The sequence below is a fragment of the Stigmatopora nigra genome, chromosome 2 (assembly GCF_051989575.1).
Source record: "Stigmatopora nigra isolate UIUO_SnigA chromosome 2, RoL_Snig_1.1, whole genome shotgun sequence".
In the NCBI taxonomy this organism is placed as follows: Eukaryota; Metazoa; Chordata; class Actinopteri; order Syngnathiformes; family Syngnathidae; genus Stigmatopora; species Stigmatopora nigra.
In genome coordinates this window covers 2,431,802-2,449,240 of record NC_135509.1, presented here as the reverse complement: position 1 = coordinate 2,449,240, position 17,439 = coordinate 2,431,802, and the positions used below count along the sequence as shown (strand labels likewise).

The 17,439-nt window shown below is 35.8% G+C and overlaps 2 protein-coding genes across 2 annotated transcripts in view; both read right to left on the bottom strand.

The window, feature by feature from the left end:
• Positions 1-83: 83 nt before the first annotated feature.
• On the bottom strand, positions 84-12,036 carry lamp5 (lysosomal associated membrane protein family member 5). The gene is made up of 6 exons (XM_077741154.1): positions 11,848-12,036; positions 10,973-11,172; positions 10,720-10,851; positions 910-1,006; positions 656-844; positions 84-496 (listed from the first exon to the last, which is right to left on the bottom strand). The coding sequence occupies exons 1-6, from the start codon at positions 11,897-11,899 to the stop codon at positions 315-317; spliced, it is 852 nt and encodes a 283-aa protein (XP_077597280.1). The 5' UTR covers positions 11,900-12,036; the 3' UTR covers positions 84-314.
• Positions 12,037-12,915: 879 nt separating this feature from the next.
• plcb4b (phospholipase C, beta 4b) overlaps positions 12,916-17,439 on the bottom strand; it is a 29,087-nt gene continuing 24,563 nt past the window's right edge. The window contains exons 29-40 of the mRNA XM_077741181.1: positions 16,794-16,882; positions 16,554-16,710; positions 16,446-16,495; positions 16,305-16,370; positions 15,763-15,878; positions 15,534-15,609; positions 15,290-15,465; positions 15,110-15,211; positions 14,983-15,040; positions 14,823-14,909; positions 14,553-14,586; positions 12,916-14,338 (exon numbers count right to left, since the gene is read on the bottom strand). Of these exons, the coding sequence (XP_077597307.1) occupies positions 14,262-14,338; positions 14,553-14,586; positions 14,823-14,909; positions 14,983-15,040; positions 15,110-15,211; positions 15,290-15,465; positions 15,534-15,609; positions 15,763-15,878; positions 16,305-16,370; positions 16,446-16,495; positions 16,554-16,710; positions 16,794-16,882 (1,088 nt within the window). The 3' untranslated portion in view covers positions 12,916-14,261. The remainder of the gene's footprint in view (positions 14,339-14,552; positions 14,587-14,822; positions 14,910-14,982; positions 15,041-15,109; positions 15,212-15,289; positions 15,466-15,533; positions 15,610-15,762; positions 15,879-16,304; positions 16,371-16,445; positions 16,496-16,553; positions 16,711-16,793; positions 16,883-17,439) is intronic.

Here is a 17,439-nt window from a genome sequence, read left to right as displayed (position 1 = left end):
ACGTCTTAATCAATAGTTGTTTTTTCTCCCCTTAGCTGCTCATCTGTTTCTTTGACACAAACACGACAAAAAGACCCCAAAGATGTGTTTTCAGCAGAGGTTTTTATGCATAGTTTTTCAGGAAAATAATATTTAGCACATTTCAAACGGGAGTAGGCTTAATTCCTTTCGTTTTTTTAGCTTTAAAAGCAACACCGAATGAGAAATAACAGGACAAAAGAAACACACACGTATGGAGAAAGGTGTGTACCTTTTTAAAACGGGACAATGTCGCTTAATGGGACAGACGTGTTGGTGGTGGAAAGGATTTCTTCTTACATGTTTTTGTACATTGAGCGGTCACGTGGCATTTGTGGGGGTGTGCTGCTGGCACTCAACTTGAGGTGGAAATGGTAGACGGTCAGGGTGATGACGATGATGAGCGCCAAGATGAAGCCCAAGATGAGTGGCAGCGTCTCTTCTAGACGTTCACGCTGATCTGTGATGCATTTGTAAGCTAAAAAGACAAAAAAAATTGATAAAAATAATGACTGCGCATTTTTTTAGGGCAAATTGACTCCCGGAGAGCTGTAAAAATCTAACGTATGCTTCGTTTCATCACTTTTAAACTACCATAATTCTTTGAACCAATGCGTTTGGGGGTGCCGAGACTCACGCTCGCTGAAGACAAAATCGGCAGTCATGTCGAAGGGTTGAATCTGGGCGTCGTACATGCTGATGGTGACACCCTTCTGGTGGTCGCTGCTGATGAGGGTCAGCGTCTGCTGGGCGGCGCAGGCAAAAGAGCGGCCGGACGGCGTCACCATCGCCGACAGGCGGCGGCTGCTGGCCGTGTGCGTGCCGGCTGAAAAGTGGTTAGGAGAAGAATGTGCTCAGCTAGCTGATGGTGGATGGAAAATGGACACTCACGGTTGTAGGCGTTGATGAAGTGAGACGTCTCGGAGGTATCGTACACCAACTGGACCTTGCTGATCTTCCACACCTCTGCGCCTTTGGCACGCAGCTCCTGAAATGCAGAGTATGGTAAGACTTTTTCCCTTAAAAAAACACATAGTATAGTAAGGCTTTTTCTCTGAAAAAACGACATAGTATAGTAAAGCTTAAAAATGACTTAGTATAGTAAAGCTTAAAAATGACTTAGTATATTAAGGCTTTTTCTCTGAAAAAACGACATAGTATAGTATGGCTTAAAAATGACTTAGTATAGTATGGCTTTTTTTCGGAAAAAAAACGACATAGTATAGTATGGCTTTTTCTCTGAAAAAACGACATAGTATAGTATGGCTTTTTCTCTGAAAAAAGGGACATAGTATAGTAAGGCTTTTTCTCGGAAAAAAACGACATAGTATAGTAAGGCTTTTTTTCGTTAAAAAACGATATAGTATATTAAGCCTTTTTATCACCAAAAACGACATAGTATAGTAAGGCTTTTTTCTTAAAAAAATGACATAGTATAGTAAGGCTTTTTTCATCAAAAAACGACAGTATAGTAAGGCTTTTTTCTTCAAAAAAACGACAAAGTATAGTAAGGCTTTTTTCTTCAAAAAAACGACATAGTATAGTAAGGCTTTTTTCATCAAAAAACGACATAGTATAGTATGGCTTTTTTCTTCAAAAAAACGACATAGTATAGTAAGGCTTTTTTCTTCAAAAAAACGACATAGTATAGTAAGGCTTTTTTCTTCAAAAAAACGACATAGTATAGTAAGGCTTTTTTCTTCAAAAAAACGACATAGTATAGTAAGGCTTTTTTCTTCAAAAAAACGACATAGTATAGTAAGGCTTTTTTCTTCAAAAAAACGACATACTATACTAAGGCTTTTTTCATCAAAAAACGACATAGTATAGTATGGCTTTTTCTTCAAAAAAACGACATAGTATAGTAAGGCTTTTTTCTTCAAAAAAACGACATAGTATAGTAAGGCTTTTTTCTTCAAAAAAACGACATAGTATAGTAAGGCTTTTTTCTTCAAAAAACGACATAGTATAGTAAGGCTTTTTTCTTCAAAAAAACGACATAGTATAGTAAGGCTTTTTTCTCCAAAAAAACGACATAGTATAGTAAGGCTTTTTTCTTCAAAAAAACGACATACTATGGTAAGGCTTTTTTCATCAAAAACGACATAGTATAGTAAGGCTTTTTTCTTCAAAAAAACGACATAGTATAGTAAGGCTTTTTTCTTCAAAAAACGACATAGTATAGTAAGGCTTTTTTCTTCAAAAAAACGACATAGTATAGTAAGGCTTTTTTCTCCAAAAAAACGACATAGTATAGTAAGGCTTTTTTCTTCAAAAAAACGACATACTATGGTAAGGCTTTTTTCATCAAAAACGACATAGTATAGTAAGGCTTTTTTCTTCAAAAAAACGACATAGTATAGTAAGGCTTTTTTCTTCAAAAAAACGACATAGTATAGTAAGGCTTTTTTCTTCAAAAAAACGACATAGTAAAGTAAGGCTTTTTTCTTCAAAAAAACGACATAGTATAGTAAGGCTTTTTTCTTCAAAAAAACAACATAGTATAGTAAGGCTTTTTTCTTTAAAAAAACGACATACTATACTAAGGCTTTTTTCATCAAAAAACGACATAGTATAGTATGGCTTTTTTCTTCAAAAAAAAGACATAGTATAGTAAGGCTTTTTTCTTCAAAAAAACGACATAGTATAGTAAGGCTTTTTTCTTCAAAAAAACGACATAGTATAGTAAGGCTTTTTTCTTCAAAAAAACGACATAGTATAGTAAGGCTTTTTTCTTCAAAAAAACGACATAGTATAGTAAGGCTTTTTTCTTCAAAAAAACAACATAGTATAGTAAGGCTTTTTTCTTAAAAAAAACGACATACTATACTAAGGCTTTTTTCATCAAAAAACGACATAGTATAGTATGGCTTTTTTCTTCAAAAAAAAGACATAGTATAGTAAGGCTTTTTTCTTCAAAAAACGACATAGTATAGTAAGGCTTTTTTCTTCAAAAAACGACATAGTATAGTAAGGCTTTTTTCTTCAAAAAAACGACATAGTATAGTAAGGCTTTTTTCTCCAAAAAAACGACATAGTATAGTAAGGCTTTTTTCTTCAAAAAAACGACATACTATGGTAAGGCTTTTTTCATCAAAAACGACATAGTATAGTAAGGCTTTTTTCTTCAAAAAAACGACATAGTATAGTAAGGCTTTTTTCTTCAAAAAACGACATAGTATAGTAAGGCTTTTTTCTTCAAAAAAACGACATAGTATAGTAAGGCTTTTTTCTTCAAAAAAACGACATAGTATAGTAAGGCTTTTTTCTTCAAAAAACGACATAGTATAGTAAGGCTTTTTTCTTCAAAAAAACGACATAGTATAGTAAGGCTTTTTTCTCCAAAAAAACGACATAGTATAGTAAGGCTTTTTTCTTCAAAAAAACGACATACTATGGTAAGGCTTTTTTCATCAAAAACGACATAGTATAGTAAGGCTTTTTTCTTCAAAAAAACGACATAGTATAGTAAGGCTTTTTTCTTCAAAAAACGACATAGTATAGTAAGGCTTTTTTCTTCAAAAAAACGACATAGTATAGTAAGGCTTTTTTCTCCAAAAAAACGACATAGTATAGTAAGGCTTTTTTCTTCAAAAAAACGACATACTATGGTAAGGCTTTTTTCATCAAAAACGACATAGTATAGTAAGGCTTTTTTCTTCAAAAAAACGACATAGTATAGTAAGGCTTTTTTCTTCAAAAAACGACATAGTATAGTAAGGCTTTTTTCTTCAAAAAAACGACATAGTATAGTAAGGCTTTTTTCTTCAAAAAAACGACATAGTATAGTAAGGCTTTTTTCTTCAAAAAACGACATAGTATAGTAAGGCTTTTTTCTTCAAAAAAACGACATAGTATAGTAAGGCTTTTTTCTCCAAAAAAACGACATAGTATAGTAAGGCTTTTTTCTTCAAAAAAACGACATACTATGGTAAGGCTTTTTTCATCAAAAACGACATAGTATAGTAAGGCTTTTTTCTTCAAAAAAACGACATAGTATAGTAAGGCTTTTTTCTTCAAAAAACGACATAGTATAGTAAGGCTTTTTTCTTCAAAAAAACGACATAGTATAGTAAGGCTTTTTTCTTCAAAAAAACGACATAGTATAGTAAGGCTTTTTTCTTCAAAAAAACAACATAGTATAGTAAGGCTTTTTTCTTAAAAAAAACGACATACTATACCAAGGCTTTTTTCATCAAAAAACGACATAGTATAGTATGGCTTTTTTCTTCAAAAAAACGACATAGTATAGTAAGGCTTTTTTCTTCAAAAAAACGACATAGTATAGTAAGGCTTTTTTCTTCAAAAAACGACATAGTATAGTAAGGCTTTTTTCTTCAAAAAAACGACATAGTATAGTAAGGCTTTTTTCTCCAAAAAAACGACATAGTATAGTAAGGCTTTTTTCTTCAAAAAAACGACATACTATGGTAAGGCTTTTTTCATCAAAAACGACATAGTATAGTAAGGCTTTTTTCTTCAAAAAAACGACATAGTATAGTAAGGCTTTTTTCTTCAAAAAAACGACATAGTATAGTAAGGCTTTTTTCTTCAAAAAAACGACATAGTATAGTAAGGCTTTTTTCTTCAAAAAAACGACATAGTATAGTAAGGCTTTTTTCTTCAAAAAACGACATAGTATAGTAAGGCTTTTTTCTTCAAAAAAACGACATAGTATAGTAAGGCTTTTTTCTCCAAAAAAACGACATAGTATAGTAAGGCTTTTTTCTTCAAAAAAACGACATACTATGGTAAGGCTTTTTTCATCAAAAACGACATAGTATAGTAAGGCTTTTTTCTTCAAAAAAACGACATAGTATAGTAAGGCTTTTTTCATCAAAAAATGACATAGTATAGTAAGGCTTTTTTTTCAAAAGAACGACATAGTATAGTAAGGCTTTTTTCTTCAAAAAACGACATAGTATAGTAAGGCTTTTTTCTTCAAAAAAACGACATAGTATAGTAAGGCTTTTTTCTTCAAAAAAACGACATAGTATAGTAAGGCTTTTTTCTTCAAAAAAACGACATAGTATAGTAAGGCTTTTTTCTTCAAAAAACGACATAGTATAGTAAGGCTTTTTTCTTCAAAAAAACGACATAGTATAGTAAGGCTTTTTTCTCCAAAAAAACGACATAGTATAGTAAGGCTTTTTTCTTCAAAAAAACGACATACTATGGTAAGGCTTTTTTCATCAAAAACGACATAGTATAGTAAGGCTTTTTTCTTCAAAAAAACAACATAGTATAGTAAGGCTTTTTTCTTAAAAAAAAACGACATACTATACCAAGGCTTTTTTCTTCAAAAAAACGACATAGTATAGTAAGGCTTTTTTCTTCAAAAAACGACAAAGTATAGTAAGGCTTTTTTCTTCAAAAAAAACGACATGGTATAGTAAGGCTTTTTTCATCAAAAATGACAGTATAGTAAGGCTTTTTTCTTCAAAAAAACGACATAGTATAGTAAGGCTTTTTTCTTCAAAAAAACGACATAGTATAGTATGGCTTTTTCTCTGAAAAAAATGACATAGTATAGTATGGCTTTTTTTCTGAAAAAAACGACATAGTATATTTTTTCTGAAAAAAACCGACATAGTATAGTAAGGCTTTTTCTCTAAAAAAATGACATAGGATAGTAAGGCTTAAAAATGACTTAGTATAGTAAGGCTTTTTCTCTGAAAAAACGACATAGTATAGTATGGCTTTTTCTCTGAAAAAAACGACATAGTATAGTATGGCTTTTTTTCTGAAAAAAAAACGACATATTATAGTATGGCTTTTTCTCTGAAAAAACGACATAGTATAGTAAGGCTTTTTCTCCGAAAAAACGACATAGTATAGTATGGCTTTTTTTTCTGAAAAAAAAACGACATAGTATACTAAGGCTTTTTCTCTAAAAAAAACGACATAGTATAGTAAGGCTTTTTCTCTGAAAAAACGACATAGTATAGTAAGGCTTAAAAATGACTTAGTATAGTAAGGCTTTTTCTCTGAAAAAACGACATAGTATAGTATGGCTTTTTTCTGAAAAAAACGACATAGTATAGTATGGCTTTTTCTCTGAAAAAACGACATAGTATAGTAAGGCTTTTTCTCTGAAAAAATCGACATAGTATAGTATGGCTTTTTTTCTGAAAAAAAACGACATAGTATAGTATGGCTTTTTCTCTGAAAAAACGACATAGTATAGTAAGGCTTAAAAATGACTTAGTATAGTAAGGCTTTTTCTCTGAAAAAACGACATAGTATAGTGTGGCTTTTTTTCTGGAAAAAAACGACATAGTATAGTATGGCTTTTTTTCTGAAAAAAAACGACATAGTATAGTAAGGCTTAAAAATGACTTAGTATAGTAAGGCTTTTTCTCTGAAAAAAACGACATAATATAGTAAGGCTTAAAAATGACTTAGTATAGTAAGGCTTTTTCTCTGAAAAAACGACATAGTATAGTATGGCTTTTTTTCTGAAAAAAACGACATAGTATAGTATGGCTTTTTTCTGAAAAAAAACGACATAGTATAGTAAGGCTTAAAAATGACTTAGTATAGTAAGGCTTTTTCTCTGAAAAAACGACATAGTATAGTATGGCTTTTTTTCTGAAAAAAACGACATAGTATACTAAGGCTTTTTCTCTGAAAAAACGACATAGTATAGTATGGCTTTTTTTTCTGAAAAAAAATGACATAGTATAGTATGGCTTTTTCTCTGAAAAAACGACATAGTATAGTAAGGCTTAAAAATGACTTAGTATAGTAAGGCTTTTTCTCTGAAAAAACGACATAGTATAGTATGGCTTTTTCTCTGAAAAAACGACATAGTATACTAAGGCTTTTTCTCTGAAAAAACGACATAGTATAGTATGGCTTTTTTTCTGAAAAAAAACGACATAGTATAGTAAGGCTTAAAAACACAGTATAGTAAGGCTCTTTCTCTGAAAAAAATGACATAGTATTGTAAGGCTTTTTCATAGTAAAGTTAAGTGTTTTTCTTTTTGAATAGAAAATTGTTCATTCATATTCCATATTGCGCATCTTTTCTCGAGGGCAAAGTGGTGCAGAGGTTAACTCACCCGTCTCCCATGTGGACAGCCTGGGTTCGAATCCTAGTCAGGAAACATTTTCCCTTAGTTGTTTCTGTGTACTTCTTTTCAAAACAGTCAAATGACACAAGGGGAAAGTGTAGCCAAATTGTGGCCTAGTGGTTAACTCATCTGTCTCTTGTAGGGGAGACCTGGGTTCAATTCCCGTTTGGGACTCTTTTTCACTTAGTTGTTTCTCTGGACTTCTGTTCAAAATACTCAAATGATTACAAAGAAAACTGTGGTCACTTGGTGGCATAGTGGGTAACTCACCTGTCTCTCGTCGGGGATACCTGGGTTCGAATCCCAGTTTGGTCTTTTTCACTTAGTTGTTTCTGTGGACTTCTTCTCAAGAAACTCAAATGATTACAAAGGAAACTGTGAAAACTTGGTGGTGTAGTGGTTAGCTCATTTGTCTTCTGTCTGGGAGACCTGGGTTCGATTCCCGGTTGTGACACTTTTTCACTTAGTTGTGTCTGTGGACTTCTTCTCAAGAAACTCAAATGATTACCAAGGAAACTGTGAACACTTGGTTGGCGCAGAGGTTAGATCACTGGACTCCCATCTGGGAGACCTGGGTTCGATTCCCGGTCGAGACACTTTTTCACTTAGTTGTTTCTGTGGACTTCTTCTCAAGAAACTCAAATGATTACAAAGAAAAGTGTACTCACTTGGCTGGCGCAGAGGTTAGAACACTGGACTCCTGTCCGGGAGACCTGGGTTCGATTCCTGGTCGAGACACTTTTTCACTTAGTTGTTTCTGTGGACTTGTACTCAACAAAACTCAAAGGATTACAAAGGAAACCATGGTCACTTGGTTGGCGCAGAGGTTAGATCACTGGACTCCCATCGGGGAGACTTGGGTTCAATTCCCGGTCAAGACACTTTTTCACTTAGTTGTTTCTTTGGACTTCTTCTCAAGAAACTCAAATGATGACTAAGGAAAGTGTAGTCACTTGGTTGGCGCAGAGGTTAGAACACTGGACTCCCGTGTGGGAGACCTTGGTTCGATTCCCGGTTGAGATGCTTTTTCACTTAGTTGTTTCTTTGGACTTCTTCTCAACAAAACACAAATGATTACAAAGAAAAGTGTAGTCACTTGGTTGGCGCAGAGGTTAGAACACTGGACTCCCGTGTGGGAGACCTTGGTTCGATTCCCGGTTGAGACACTTTTTCACTTAGTTGTTTCTGTGGACTTGTACTCAACAAAACTCAAATGATTACAAAGAAAAGTGTAGTCACTTGGTTGGCGCAGAGGTTAGAACACAGGACTCCCGTGTGGGAGACCTGGGTTCAATTCCCGCTGCCGTCGTTTGGCTGAAAATACTTGGAAAGAAGAATTGGTCAAAGGAATAAGGAGAAAAAAAAAAGAAAAAACTTTTTAATTTATATTAAACACTTAGTCATACTTTTCAGCAAAAGGTTATATTCCGAACTGCCTTCGGCAGTTCGGAAGACACTTGAAGGGTCCTGTATGTGCGAAAGGCGTTCTCGGGTCGGCCTTCGGCCGACCCTCGACCGCTTGCTTGGTCAGTGAACCGCCGACACCGGGAAGCGAACTCACGTTCTCTCGGTGCAAAGGCGAGTGTGCAACCCACAACACCAACTCGTGCCCCACTTATACAAGGGTGTTGAAACGTTACATCCAAGGAAATGGGGGTGAAACACTTAGTCATTTTTTGACAAAATGCTTCATCCACCACTGAATACTTATACACTTAAACACTTAGACATTAATACTTATACTTTTACCTGAACAATTGTGGGAAAATCTTTGCCTGACCTGGGGATTGAACCAGGTACCAAAGAGTTGGCAAACTGATGACTTACCCACTGGGCCACCACCCTATGAGAGAAAGCAGTAGTACTTGTAGTTTTACCTTTTTCATTTACCTGGTGACTTAGTGAAAAAAACATTACAAACACTAGGAATTGAACCCAGGACCAAAGAGAAAGAAGACTGATGACTTACCCACTGAGCCACCACTCTTCAATTTTTATCTTTAGTACTTGTTGTTTTGTCTACTTTCTTTACCTGAATAATAGTGGGAAAATCTTTGCAAACATTAGGATTTGAACCCATGTCCTAAGAGTTGGAAGACTGATGACTTAGCCACTGGGCCACCACTCAGGAAATAGAATTTGTTGTTTGGACTCTTTTCACTTCTAGATCATACTTAGTTCTTTACGGTATAATACTTATTCACTGGACCACAAGCTCACATAAGTAAGCAGTAGTATTTATTGTTTTGTCTGTTACAACTATTAGTATAATATGGATTTCTCTCTGGCAAAATGACATAGTATAGTAAACTTATAAATCACAGGCTTTTTCCCTGAAAAAACAACATAGTATATTAAGGCTTTTTTTCTTGAAAAAACGACTTAGTATAGTCAGGCTTTTTATCACCAAAAACGACATAGTATAGTAAGGCTTTTTTTCTTGAAAAAACGACATAGTATAGTAAGGCTTAAAAACGACATAGGATAGTAAGGCTTTTTTGTCTTAAAAAACGACAGTATAGTAAGGCTTTTTTTCTTGAAAAAACGACATAGTATAGTAAGGCTTTTTTTTGGGAAAAAAACGACATAGTATAGTAAGGCTTTTTATCACCAAAAACGACATAGTATGGTGAGGCTTTTTTTCTTGAAAAAAGGACATAGTATAGTAAGGCTTAAAAACGACATAGGATAGTAAGGCTTTTTTGTCTTAAAAAACGACGTAGTATAGTAAGGCTTTTTTTTCTTGAAAAAACAACAGTATAGTAAGGCTTTTTTTCTTGAAAAAAACGACATAGTATAGTAAGGCTTTTTTTTTGAAAAAACGACAGTATAGTAAGGCTTTTTTTCTTGAAAAAAACGACATAGTATAGTATGGCTTTTTCTCTGAAAAAAACGACATAGTATAGTATGGCTTTTTCTCTGAAAAAACGACATAGTATAGTATGGCTTTTTCTCTGAAAAAAACGACATAGTATAGTATGGGTTTTTCTCTGAAAAAACGACATAGTATAGTATGGCTTTTTCTCTGAAAAAAAACGACATAGTATAGTATGGCTTTTTCTAGGAAAAAACGACATAGTATAGTAAGGCTTTTTTTCTTGAAAAAAACGACATAGTATAGTAAGGCTTTTTATCACCAAAAACGACATAGTATAGTAAGGCTTTTTTTCTTGAAAAAACGACATAGTATAGTAAGGCTTTTTTTCTTGAAAAAACGACATAGTATAGTAAAGCTTAAAAATTACATACTATAGTAAGGCTTTTAGTCTTAAAAAAACGACATAATATTGTAAGGCTTTTTGTCTTAAAAAACGACATAGTATAGTAAGGCTTTTTCTCTGAAAAAACGACGTAGTATAGCAAGGCTTTTTCTCTGGAAAAACGACATAAGGCTTAAAAACGACATGGGCTTTTTCTCTGGAAAACGACATAGTATAGTATGGCTTTTATTCCCTAAAAATGACCATTTTGTATTTTAAGCTTTTTCCCCTCTTTAAATTTCTTAAAAAACTTTACATAGTAGAAATTACATCCTCTGGATTTGATATACCGTAGAAAAAAAAGTTTGCTAAAGATGTATAAAACCTTTCACCCTTAGTTTGTGTATGCGTGTGTGTTGTGGCACCTTGGAAAAGTAGAAGCGCAGCACGTAGGCATCGTTTTTCCAACTGATGTGAATCTCCGACTCGCTGCTGCCACACTTTCCGTCGATGCGAGCGCCGCGAGGGAGCGTGAAGGACGCCTGCTCGGTGATCAGCTGTCATACACACACACACACACAAAAAACATCTACCAAAATGTCCACATGCCAAAACATCTTTCACCTTAGCCATCTATCGCCCCAAAAAGTGAAGCCAGGGGCGTGGCCAGCCACTTACGTCAATGCGGTTGAGCGCCAGCACGTCATAGGGCACCAGCAGTTTGACGGCAAACTCTACCATCAGGCAAGTGGTGCCGTTCTCCCGCACGGCGAAGATGGCTCGGTCGGGATCGCCCGACAGACCCGACAGGTTCTCGCCTTCCAGCTCGCCCCACGCCGTCGTTGACAGAAGCAACAGCGGCAACAGCAGCCATGCGCCTAAACGGGAAACAATGTCAAGTCAACCCTACAATGGAGTCATCTATTCATTCAAATTGATCCATATTGAAAAAAATTCAAAGTGAACTAAAGGATGACTAAATTGACTGCAAATAAAATTCATTTCCATGAGTGGCGATATACATACATTTAAAAAAATACGACAAATACCATCTTATTCCTATACATATATATTTAAAAGAAGACTAACTATGTTATGTTAGAAACACAAAATGCAACATAATTAAACAAATCTATATTTCATGTATTTGGTTCAAAAGGAGCGCGGAAAGTCCTCTACTTTAGTTTCACTGTCAGCAAAAAAAAAAACCCCAAAAACACTAAAAGGGCTCTTGAACTCCTACATGGTATTTTTTTCAATCCCAAAAAACGTTGTTGAAAAGACACACACTGCAGTGTGGCGTCACGACAGCATTAAACACACACACACTCACGATTACCCACGCACAACCTGAACTCCCCCCCCCTTTAAATATAACACAGTCAGCATAAAAATCCACAGCCAGGCGAATATTGCGCAGCAAGTTCAAATTCCGCTCCATTAAGTTCAGCGAGGAAAGTCATTTAGTGACCAAAACCACACCAAAAAAATCTAAATGCTTTGAGATATGAACAAATCACATAATCCAAAGAAAGAAAGACAAAATTACTGACCAAGCAGAAGAGTACGAGAACTCTCCTTGGTGCTGAAGCCCACTGGTCCCATCTTCCAGGCCGGTTTTCCCCCCCTCCAGAAGCGAAGCCGTGGCGAGTGGCGCCACCTGAGCTGAGCGGGAAAAGAGAGCCAGGAGAAGAGGACGAAGAGGCGGGAGGCACAGAAAAAGAGAGAGAGAGAGAGAAAGAGAGAGAGAGGCAAAAGAGAGAGGGAGGGGGATCCCTCCACTCTGATCCTCCACACACAAAAATGCAGCAAAAAAGAAGAAAATTCACTTGATTTGGGCCAGGTTGATGTAAAAATGTGATGCTGGAATTAGTCAGGAAAAGGGAGGATTTTTCTGAAATATGTTAGAAAATAGATGGACTTTTTTTTAGGAGTGGGTAATTATGAATTGTGATTTGTCTGGGGAGGGGCCATGGTGTCAATGGGGGGGTTGGGAACCCTCCCCTTTGGTGAAAACTGCAGAAGCCTGCAGAATGCCTTCACTTTTTCCTTTGAATAGAGAGCTGGAAGAAAGGGTTTTTTTGGGGCTATTGGGGTCCATGGAGAATTTCAGACTTTTTCTTTAGAGGGTTTTAAGACAATTTTTTAGATTGGAGAACATAAAAAACAGTTGGATTTTGCTGATTTTTCTTTGTAGAAGACTGGGTTTTTGTTTGGATATTTTGGGAACTTGAATGAATCCAAAATGTGGCCCTTTTTGGATCATGTGACTGCCGGACTTTTGTTGCCTAGATATTTTGGAGAAATTTGCCACATTTTGTTATCACATTGACTTTTTTTCCATTTTGACTTTGTTGTCACTACTTAAAAAAAATACGGAATATTTGTAATCGACTTACAGGCGGATTTTGACTCTTATTTTGCACTCTAGTGCGCCTCCTTGTGACTCTGAATGGACTTGATTCCAGTATGTGGCTATCTGTCTACAAGAAAAGAAGATTTGTAGGAAGTAAGTGATCTCATTAAGTCTAAATTCAATAAAAAAATAAACCCAGTGTTAACTCTTTTGTCAAAAAAAAATGTTTGGGTGATGGCACCCCCAAAAAACCCAAGCAAGGGGATGTTTTGAGGTCCCATATTCCACTGTCATTTATTAATACACATACTATAAAACAGTATTAAAGGAGCCAAGTAACAACCGCGTCATTTTTGCTAGAGGTCAAACAGTACAATAAAAATCTAAAAAAAAAAATAAAAATAAAATAAACACCCGCACACATCGTTTGAGAAAAAAAAAGAAAGATAAACCATCTGGACCAACTGGAAAAAGTGCAAAAAAAAGAAAAAAAGCCTCTAACAAACAATCCAACGAGACATCATATCTAATATATACAATATATATGTTCAATTATTTATAGATATAATATATGTATATATATATATATAGATCTCCATAGAAACAACCCTTGAATTTGGCATTCAATCAAATAAGTTAAAAGAATCCTAAATGACAAAAAGTGGCACATTTGCAAAGCCAAAGAATAAAAGCACTTTTTTTGTTATTTTTCTTTTAAAATGGGGGATGTCAACAAACATTTTTAGGTGTTTCCTTCCTTCACGTCATAATGACGATGAAACATTTTTGGAGGCCATTTTTGTAGTTTTACCACTGAATTATGCTGTGATTATCGTGTATTATATCGCAATTTGGGGTTTTAATATCACATTATTGGAGTATATTCCAAAAAAATGTAAATGTGGGCCCTCTACAATATAAAAATGCTTAACAGCAGTTCTGTTGTATTTAACTTTAAAGTCAAAAGTATTTTATATTATAGTCAAAGAACTACCCCATTTAATTTAAAAATACAAATTTAGAAATTAATATTTCCATTTGAATACTTCTGATATGTCAAATAAATATAAGGAACTTTCCCAACTGTTTTTCCCCGCTAAAATCAATTTGAAAGATGCATTCAAATGCCCTCAAATAAAAAAGGTAAAGAACCCGTTTTGCAACATTTGAACAGACAAAAATAAGTCTTAGTTTTCCCGCAGTGAACTAAAATAACGACTTTTTTTTGCCTTACGCTTCGATACGATTGGATACAAAAATATTCATGACATCATGAGCAAAAAGCAATTCTATCCAATTGGAAAAATCAGATCGAATGGATAAAATTAAAAACAAAAAAGGGGCCACCTGTCACAAACAGGGCGACCATTATTCGTTAAAGGTGTCGCCATCCCATTGACTTTTTTAACGGTGCTACTTCAACGAAAATATGATATAAAAACAGCTTTGAGTGTGATTGTACAAACAGTGCTACATTCCAATCATGTCACATACAAACAAAGTGTTTATGTGCACAGTTTCAAAGCTAAATTGTGTTGAGAAGGGGGCTACAGTGTGTTTGTGGGGGGATACGTGTACCTGTGTACGTGTGTGTGTGTGTGTGTATGTTTATCAGACGCTCACACTACTGGGGCAAGTCTGCGCCCCATCTCCTCCTCCAACATGGCCATCTGCTGCATTTCCTTTGCCTTTACACACAGACACAGAAAAATATTATGAAAATTGTGTGTTATGGAAGTTATAAGAAAAAACCTTTGACAGTAATAAAGGTCCAATCCATTTTATGCCATTGAATGGCAGTTAAAAAGACACATGCAAGAAGGCCACTTTGTATTGCATTGAGTTCCAGACACAACTTTTCAAAACATTATGGGGAATGCTAAAAAAAAATAAAAATCTTACCTTTTTGTTTGCTTTCATGATGCGATGCCAAAAGCTGGACAGAAAAAGTACATCATATGAAAAACCACAGAAAATGAACATAAATGTAAAGCTACACTTCCATAAACACTTGCTGAAGCATGAAATCTTATTGTAAAAATACTCTTCCATAAAGACAAATGGTAAAATGGGATAAACGACTTAATCAGCTGTCATTAAAAATGTTCTTTGATTAACTCGCTATTATTCAGTACACTTTCTCCTATTATATCAATAAGAATTGGTTGTTACCTGTTCATTAAACTTGTCCAGTTTCTCCACCTGCTCTTTCTGGTTCTTCTCCAACTGCTCAATTTCCTTCTGGTGCTTCATGGCCAACTAACATAGACAAACACAGACAAGGCAATTCAACAAAAAGATCTCCTTGGTTGTCTTTTTCATTACTACGCACCCTCTTCCTCTCATCCATGAACCTCTTGGTGTTGGTACTATTCAACTCTCGCACTCTCCTGCAAAAAAAAAGGCATCAGTCAGTGAGTCTTCCAAGATCCAGAAAACCACACCAAGGCGTACATCACCTTTCTCTCTCTGCCTTGTTTTTGATGGTCTTATCCTGACTGATGGCTTTGCTGTTTTCCATGGACATCTTGGCCTGGTTGGCTCGCATATCTTTGCTTTGCCTGTGCCAACAAAAGCAGAAAAAAACGTTGACCAAGACATCCAGACGGACCTCCTACGTGCTTTTAATGTCGACTGACCGGTCGTGGATGAGCTTTAGCTGTGAGGTCTGCTGATCCTGAATGCTGCTCAGTAGTTTCTTGAGGTGCTCACATTGCTGTGTGACGTGGGTGTCCTTTAAGGCTTGCTCTTCGCCGGCATGGCCGCCAATGAGGTCCGACCATTCCTTGGTGTGCTGTGCCGTCAGCTCCTTTACCTGAAAAGGTAGCATGGAAAACCGTGAGAATTCTTATCGTATAAAATAAAAGTCAATGTTTGACGTACCTTTCCTTTGTGGTCGCTCACCAGCGCTTGGATTTTCACTTCAGTTTCTTTCCTCAGTTCTTGGCAGTTGTTTTCTCTGAAGGATGACCAAGCAAAAACTTCAGAATGGAATGGAGGTTTGTTTGTCTAAATTCTAATGGTAGTATAAAAATTTGGAGTCTAGTTTCCTTACCCACTATCTTTATTGAAATTAGGACTATCTAACTAGTACGCTTGCTTTTTTTTTTACCCTCGTTTCTTGACAGCTTTCTCCAGCAGCTTCTCCAGTGTGCTCTTCTCCTTGTCGTGGGCTGACGCCATCTTGTCCACCTGCGTGCTGTGTGCTTTCTGCATCGAGTTCTGATCCTGGAAAAAGCCAAAAACGTTCGTTGGACAAAGAATGCATAGTCTGGACTATAAGTCGCACTGTTTAAAAGTTTTTAAAATGTATTTATTTACACTCTGTCCACTGACATCATGTTATCCCATAGTTTTCAGCTATAGTTATCCAAAAACTATTCACATGTTACATTTAGTTTAGTTTTTATTTGTAACCTTTTTCCGTGCTTTACTTTAACATATACCGTATTTTCTCAACTATAAGGCGCACTTAAGTCTTACATTTTCTCCAAAATAGACAAAGCACTTTATAATCCAGTGTACTTTATATATGCGCCTTGTAGTTGTGAAAATAAGGTACTCTAGACCAACTTATTTAGTATTATTTCCCCCCTTCATTGTGTATTCTTTGTCTAGTGCGACTTATACACCAAAAAACAGTGCAAGACTGACCTTGGAGTGCTTCTTCTTGATAGAGGACAGATCTTTTTGCTGCTTTTTAATGAGCTTGAGGTACGTCTGTATCGGGACAAACACCAGTGACTTGACTGCCTAAAGATGTTTGCCTACGAACGAGTTTTCCGACGTACGCACCTTCATTTGCTTCAAGTCGTCAATGTTGACACTGGGTACCAAAGTGTTATCTGCAAGGACGCAAATGGTGAGCAAATAAGACAATTTAAGTAAGACACGGGAACGTACCTTTCTTGGTCTCTGCCGCGTTGTTCTGTGCCGCATTGGAGCTCTGAGCCACGTCGGCGCTGCTCTGCGCCGTCACATTGGCCTTCACCGGGTCCCCTTTGCCTTTTCCCTTCTTGTCGTTTTTGGAGCTGCCGCTAGGGACGTCGGCGATGTCGTTCTTAAGGGGGAGAGGCGAACATTTTTGTCAATTTTGGCCATGAACACTTGGCGGATCGGTTTGCGGTGCGCTGAGATACTGACCGTGTCGATGCCCAGGGCTTTCATCTGGTCGGCTCGCTTCTCCGCGATGGTCAGAAACTTCTTTGGGTCGGACAAAGCTTCGACGAAAGCTGCAAAAAATCCAGACACTTGTTAAGGGTGGATAAAGATTGATTATTTTTTAAAATAAGTAGAATTGGTATTTTTACATTTGATCTTCATTTTTCATCATCCAGTAGTGTACTTATTGTCATTAAGTTGAATTGTACTGGAAATATAAAGTTATGTATATTTAATTTGTATTATCTACTATCTACTTTAAATGAATATGGAATAAGGCCTAAAGCATTGAAAAATCTTCTTAAATTCAATTTACCAGTAATTCTGGATATAGATCCGATATGTGGCCATTATATGAAAATAGCCAAAGTCAGGACACTATTTTAAACATTCACCTCGCCTTTGTAAAACAAACTATCCTTTGTAAACCCCTCAAAAGTTTGGATGAAATCATAAAGACTTTACAGAGTTTAAAGCAATCACTAAATAATAAAAAATAATAATAATAAAGTGACTTAAATAATCAGGAGGAGCCACCAAGCCTGGTGGTTTTCCCACTTGAAACCCTTTGGCTTAGTTTAACGACAGCAGCAAATGTCTTCTCATTTGCACATTTAAAGCTTTTGCG

Bases quoted from the DNA above. Each gene is read 5' to 3' on its own strand.
- lamp5 (XM_077741154.1), bottom strand. From the start codon at position 11,899: ATGGGACCAGTGGGCTTCAGCACCAAGGAGAGTTCTCGTACTCTTCTG. The intron at 11,173-11,847 runs GTCAGTAATTTT...TTTCCCGTTTAG, and splicing joins TTCTCGTACTCTTCTGCTTG to GCGCATGGCTGCTGTTGCCG. The intron at 497-655 runs GTGAGTCTCGGC...TTGTCTTTTTAG, and splicing joins CGATTTTGTCTTCAGCGAGC to CTTACAAATGCATCACAGAT.